The sequence below is a fragment of the Orycteropus afer genome, unplaced genomic scaffold (genome assembly GCF_000298275.1).
Source record: "Orycteropus afer afer isolate SDZICR_OR568_19922 unplaced genomic scaffold, OryAfe1.0 scaffold00020, whole genome shotgun sequence".
NCBI classification, from domain to species: Eukaryota; Metazoa; Chordata; class Mammalia; order Tubulidentata; family Orycteropodidae; genus Orycteropus; species Orycteropus afer.
This window is the reverse complement of record NW_006921607.1, coordinates 7898672-7905598: the sequence shown is the minus strand read 5'-3', so window position 1 is coordinate 7905598 and position 6927 is coordinate 7898672. Positions and strand designations below refer to the sequence as shown.

Sequence of the window (6927 nt, the reverse complement as noted above, 5' to 3'; positions counted from 1 at the left end):
TAGATTGCCCCATCTTCCTTCCGAGGAGTGGCTGATGGATTTGAACCACCAGCCGTCTGGTTAGCAGTCAAGTGCCTTAGCCACTATGCTACCAGAGCTCCCGAAAAAAGGCTTATAAATAAATAAAAGTTTGTTTACAGATCACAGCTAAGTGTCCTGTCCTTACCACTTTCTACTGCGGAAAGACACTTTTACCTGGATTAAGAAAAGAGGCTGGAGTCAGGTAAAGCTGAAAGACTTCACAGAATTTTAATGAGACTGTATCATTTTAATTAATTACATATACTTTATGTATGTTTACACTTAACCCCTTTCAAATGCTTCTTTTAAAAAAAAGTAACATGTATACAGCAGAAAGAGTGTGGGTTGTGTGGTCAGACGTATCTATGTTCAAAACCAGGCTCTAAAATAAATAAGCCATGACCCAGTGGACAATGTACCCTCGGATGTGCCCTCCCTCAGGAAGTCCCGCACTCACAGCCAGGGTCTGGCATGGAATCAAGACGTTCAAGCTACTATTACAGATGCTCCTCACAACAGTCCAACAGTTCAGCCAAGGACTACTGCCCCACATTTGTTGTTGTTGTTGTTGTTATGTGCCGTCGAGTCGGCCCCGACTCATAGCGACCCCTCCTTGGGTTTCCGAGGCAGTATCACTACGGAAGTAGGATTGCCCAACCTTCCTTCCGAGGAGTGGCCCCACATTACAGAGGTGGAAATGGATATGAAGAACTCCTCTCACGTCACATGGCTCAGAGCAGACTGAAGCCTTTTGATGCCCGGTCCTAACTGTCCATGACAGCTCTTTGCATAAATGAGATAAACCTGAGCAGCACACGTACAACGAAACCCCACTGCCAACAAGTCAATTCTGACTCCTAACGACCCTATGAGGCAGAGTAGAACTGCCCCGTAGGGTTTCCAAGGCTGTAAATCTTTAGGGAATCGGACCGCCTCATCTTTCACCCTCGGAGTAACTGTTGGGTTCAAATGGCCAATGTTTTGGTTGAAAGCCGAGCGCTGTAACCACTGCGCCACCCAAACTCCTTTCACATGAAAAGAGATCTCCTTTTCCAAGTAACTAAGTGAAATCTGCTTTAGGGTATATTTATAGGAAGAGGTAAATTTCAGGGAGAAGTTGCTGGAGAAAAAGCTGGCTTCAATGCAAACTAAGATGACCTCATCCCCACATTAGTCACATATCATGAGACAAGCAAGCGCTTTCAAAGCCTCAAGCAAATGGGACAATGGAGATGAAAAGCAAGGAAACTAATAGAAAATGATGAACAGTAGCATAGATCCAAGGCTAACAACCGTGTCCACTATTGAAAAGTAACCAATGTTTAATAAGCATCAGGCACCACTGATGCACTTTACAGCTTCACCAGCAGGCTCCCTCCTCTGCCCATCTCTACAACTGAGACTAAACGCTACAGAAGAAATGAGACAAAGAAGAAAGCACAAAAGCTCAACCGAGAAAAAAAATCATAAATGACGGTAATACGTTAAGTCAATCCAAACGGCACTGGTCTGCAAGAAAGTCTGAAGAGGCGGTAAGGTACAGTGCTGAAGAAAATAAAAAGGCTCCTGATTTGGAAGAAGGTTCAAATACCGACCCCCTTGTCTGTATAACCCTAGGCTTGTTATTTGACTTCTCTAACCCTGTTTCCACATCTTTAAAATGAGATTGATAACCACACCTACACCTTATGGAGATACAATGAGAATTAAATGAAGACATGTTTGAAACCATTTACATGATGTCTGGGACAGGGATGTCCACTTACTCTTGTTGGTTACTGTTCTTATTACTAGGGAAAAGCTGAAGATTCTCTAACCTATGAACAAGACACAAATTTAAGTAGCAGCAGAATACAAAACCAGTCAGTCACTCCTTCTGGCATATTCCTGACCTGCCTCCTATCCCTGGTAGATCTAGTTTTGATAACCCTAAGAGACTTATCTTTACCATGTCAAAACTGAGGTAGTCAACAGAACACAAAAGGTGGGACAAGAAATCTTTATGGGGAATATAAACTGATAACAAGGAGCCCTGGTGGTGCAGTGCTTAAAGCACTTAGCTGCTAACCAAAAGGTTGGAGGTTCTAACCTACCACCCGCTCCACAGGAGAAAGATGTGGCAGTCTGCTTCCAGAAAGATGTATAGCCTTAGAAATCCTATGGGACAGTACTACTTTGTCCTATAGGGTCACTATGAAGCAGAATCGACTGGACAGCAATGGATTTAAACTGGTAGCACCTTGAAAAATAATTACCAAAAGCCTAAAGTTTACATCCTTCGATCTAGTAATTCCACTTCCAGGAATCACTGAGGAAACAGATAGAAGATTTATGTTAAGAGATCCTCAACCCTGCTATAATTCACATAATGCAAAAAATGGAAACAAACTCAGTCACCAAAAACTAGGAAGAGCTGAAACAACTCCAACATATCCACAGTGAGAACTAGTAGACAGCCATTAAAAATTAAGTAATTAGAGATCACGGTGGTGCAACCGGTTAACACACTCAGCTACCAACCAAAAGGTCCGTGGTTTGAGTCTACCGAGAGGTGCTTCAGAAGGAGGCCTGGAGGTCTACTGCTGGAAAACCTGAAGCCACTGAAAACCCTCCGGAGCACAGCTCCACTTTGGCACACGTGGCTCACCATGAGTCGGAGCTGACTCGACAGCAAATGGTTTTTAATACCAAGAGACTGAATGACACTGGTGAATATACACAATACAAGGTTAAGTGACAAAAGCTGTAATATACACAAATATATACAGGCATAGAAAAGTGACAGAAAGAAAAACATCCAAAGAGCAGCTTTCTCTGCACAACAAATCACAAGCGTTTTTTTCAATTTTCTTATTTCTACTTTTCTAAACATTATGCAATTAGTATATACTACTTTCTTGGCACAAACAAAACGTGGCTTGGTTTTTAAAAAGCTTTATCTGTCAAATTGTTATTGCTGATAAATGGTAGTTCAATGAAATCATAGTTGAAATGGTATCTGCCTGATTTGGGTATTTCTAGGGAATAATAAATACCACAGGTGAAGGCACGTATTATATGGGCTTGAAACCCCCTCCCCAGAGTCCATGCAAACCCATGGCATGCTGAACTCCTACGAGCACTATATGCACGGGCTTATTATTTACGTGAGTACATTATATGCTAAAAACTAGAAAAGTAGTACACAATTATTGTCCCCAAATAAAGCATTTCAAATCTGCATGCCCAAGAGCACAGACCAAGAAGTCGGGACTAAACGATACAGTCTAAACGATACAGCAGGCCTCACAATACAGTCTCTCCAGCAGAAGGCAGACACACAGGCCAGAAGAAGACTCTTTTAAGCACAGTTCCTTTTAGAAGTAGAAGCAAGGCAGGGCTGAGAAGAAAAAACAGAGTGGTTCTAATGCAGACCCTGAACCTCTCTGTGCAGCTTTTACACTCAGATACAGGACTGAGAGCTCTTGCAGGACCAGCAGCCTGTCCTAGAAAAGTGCTCTAGCAGATTGCTCTTACCTGAGCACAACTGTTCGATCTTTGTCAGATTCAACTGCAGAGACTCATTGATCCAAGCCAGCATGTCATGTCGACTTAGGTTATCACTGGTGACTGATGTCGAGTATACGTTCACTGCCATCTTCTACAGCATGCAAGGAAAAGAAAAGGGAGCTCACATTATTTAAGGCATGCAAGTGAGGGCAAGCATTTCCTGGAGAGTCACCCAGGGCAGTCTTGTTGGAACATTCACTTTTTAAGCCTCACCTACCTTTCAGAGAGGCCAAACCAGAGACACTAGGATTCCAGCCACAAGCCTGGCTCTCTGTGTAAAAGCACAAACTGAAATAAATCGCCCAATGCCAGCCAGCGTAAAGTTAAGGCCGTATTTTAATGGGATTGACAGAAAATTCTAAGTTACAAGAGACACTAAGGAGGCTTATGCACAAACAAGAACCTTCTCTGTTTATCAAGTCAGTTCAAGCTTGCCTATTATGGTATCAAGATGTCTTGATATCTTCAGTATTCTTCAGATACCAAAATAAAATACAAACAAATAAAAACAAAAATAAACAAAAAAATAAGATACAAACAAAAAAAAGCCAAAACTCACTGCCGTCAAGTCGATGGAGACTCATAGCGACCTCTCCTTGGGTTTCCGAGGCAGTATCTCTATGGAAGCAGATTGCCCAGTCTTCCTTTCGAGTGGCTGGTGGGTTTGAACCACCAGCCTTCTGGTTAGCAGTCAAGTGCCTTAGGCACTACGCCACCAGAGCTCCTATTCTTCAGATGGTGGGCTTTTATTAATTCTTAATAGTTTTCACTGTATTCCAAATTTTCTTTAAAGACTCTATCTACTTTAATAATTGAAAAAGCTAGCTTTTCAATAACCTAATGGGCACTAGTGGTAGTGAATGAGCTTATAGTTCTGAGTCCTCAGTATTAATTTTCTGCTGAGCCATCTGAGCAGAGGAAGCCAACTGAGGGGTGCTGAACACTTGCCTCTGCAATCCCCCCATCCAGTCCCCTTTTGATGAGCAGGAGTGGCAGTACGGCAAGTGACTTACCCTCACATCCCCCATGCATACAGTGGGCACTCAATAAATGTGACTTATCTCCAGCTTGGCAGGACAGTGTCAGAGAGAAAAAAAAAAAATGTATCTATATAAACTTTTTCAGAAATGCACATCATCTACACTCCCACACTCCCAAACTCTGTTGATAAAACCATGTAATACAAGTAGGTCAACATGATTTAGTTCCTGACTCCACTGAGAAATGACTTAATCCCTCCTGTTACCAAAGCCCGTCATTCATACCTCTGTCATTTTCTTCCTTGGGATTGTCACTACCTCTTCACCTCTGAAACACTCCTAGACCAGATTTGGGCCAGGAGGCAATCAGCTCTACACAAAGAACTGAGAATTTGAAGCCAAAACCATCAGGTTTAAATGTGAGGCTACCAGTTATCTGACAAGGATCACGGTGAGGTTCGAATGAAATCATATGCACTGTATATGCCACGGCATCCAACACATGAGGTATTAAACAAACAAGGTCCAGGGCCGAAACCCTGCCTCATCCTCTTATCTCTACAGCCACAAAGAATGCCCAAGACCTACCACAGCCTTCAAATTAATCTCACTATCTCAATCTGTTTGTTCTTCACACAGAAACAGCAGAGAATTTTATGAATTAAAGTGTCTGCCCTGTTGAAATCCCTTGAATGAATGAATGAAATGCATACTGTATGCAAAATGCTGTTATCAGGTATTAAGGAGATACACATTCTAACAAAAAACACAGGCCCAGGCTGAGTGCCTGTAAATTATGTTGGCGATGTTCATACATACACTGGGTTGTGTGTGTGTCATGCTACCATAAAACCCAAGCAGCTGGTAAAGCCAAGTGTGTCTCCTGACCACACCTCAGCTCAGAAAAATGTTAATGGCCTCCCATCATCATATAATTTAAAACTCTTTCATTAGCAGTATATTAATACCTGGCCCCATGTGCTATACTCTGCAGCCACTAAATACATGGAGTCAGGCACCCTGTGGATGTGCAATAAACATCCACTGACTCAACCAATTAATTGGCTCTTCCAGGCAGTCAAATCAGAGCCTAGTTCCCAGAGCTACAGCTACAGTTCACCCTTCCTCCATAACAATTCCTTCAACTGACCTCAACGGAAGACCCCCTGACTACCACACAAACCTCACCCTTACAAGGCAGCTTGATCCAGGCTACCACCACCTTGAAAAAGACTCCTTGACCATTCAGGTCTCTCTTCCTTCTATTCTCTTAGCAAGTTCCCAAACCCAAACCCAATGCAATGCTATCATATTAACCCCTTTGGAAGGAAAGGAGCTAAGTATATGTTCCAGAAAAATGAGGTTTCACCCTGCTCCAGGGTGTATAGCCAGTCATATAGGCCTTTTCTGGTGCCATTTTCCTCCCTTGGTGGGAGGGGGAGGAGAAGAGGAAGGGGAAGGGGAAGGAGAGACTCCAAGTTCTGCCCTGCGGTGCCGACGGGCAGCTTTGAAACAGGGATTAGAAAAGCATCTTTCACATCACTGTGCTTTATTTTTATTACCTTCCTAATAATTATTATATGGATCATCTTGCCGATGTATTCGTTTTCTTATGCATTATCTGTCTCTCCACCAATAGCAGACCCTTGGAGAACAGGCGCTTGCTTTCCTGTTCCCAAATGTATAACCACCACTTAAGACAATGTGTAGCACTTAGTAGGTACTCAACAAGTATCTGTTCAAAGAAGGAAGGAAGCCAACGACCGGGCTTACTTTTTGTCAATCATCTACTAAGAGTTTCTTGTACAATATTATCATTGTCCCATTTCACAGATGAGGAAGCTGAGGCCCAAAGAGGTTAAAGCACCTGCCCAAGGTCGCACAGCAGGAAATCGAACCCAGGCCTGAATCCAAAACTCAAACTCTTACCAGGCGATAAGGCCTCCTACAGTAGGGGCCCCAGAGCTCTCAGCAGCGCGCACTTCCACCCACCACCCTAATCCGGCGTGCTAACCAGGGACCTCCGGCCGCGGACGTAAGCCGCGGCCCAGAAACCCTCAAGCCGCCAACGAGCGGCCCCCACTTCCGGCCCAAGGCCCCGCCCCACTGGGGAACGAAGCGCGCGCCCCCCAGCCCCGTCTGCACGCGCCGGGTCACGGCCCCTCCCTTCCCCCCACCCGGCCCGAACTGCACTGCCTTGTGCAGCGGCCCGGACACCAAAATCCACCGGCTCCTGCCCGGTACGAGACCCATCCGGCCGCCCGCATGGCCACGGCCCCGCGACTCCCCGCCAGCTTACCGGCTCTCGGCTGAACCGCGTCCAGTACCAGTAACCGGCTCCGGTTCCGTCTCCGTCCCGTTCAAACCGCCCTACCCC

The 6927-nt window shown here is 44.6% G+C and overlaps 1 protein-coding gene across 1 annotated transcript in view; it reads right to left on the bottom strand.

The window, feature by feature from the left end:
* Positions 1–3658, bottom strand: part of MAPRE1 (microtubule associated protein RP/EB family member 1) — a 68056-nt gene extending 64398 nt beyond the window's left edge. The window contains exon 1 of the mRNA XM_007934558.2: positions 3538–3658. Within this exon, the coding sequence (XP_007932749.1) occupies positions 3538–3658 (121 nt within the window). The remainder of the gene's footprint in view (positions 1–3537) is intronic.
* Between the last annotated feature and the right edge of the window lie 3269 nt (positions 3659–6927).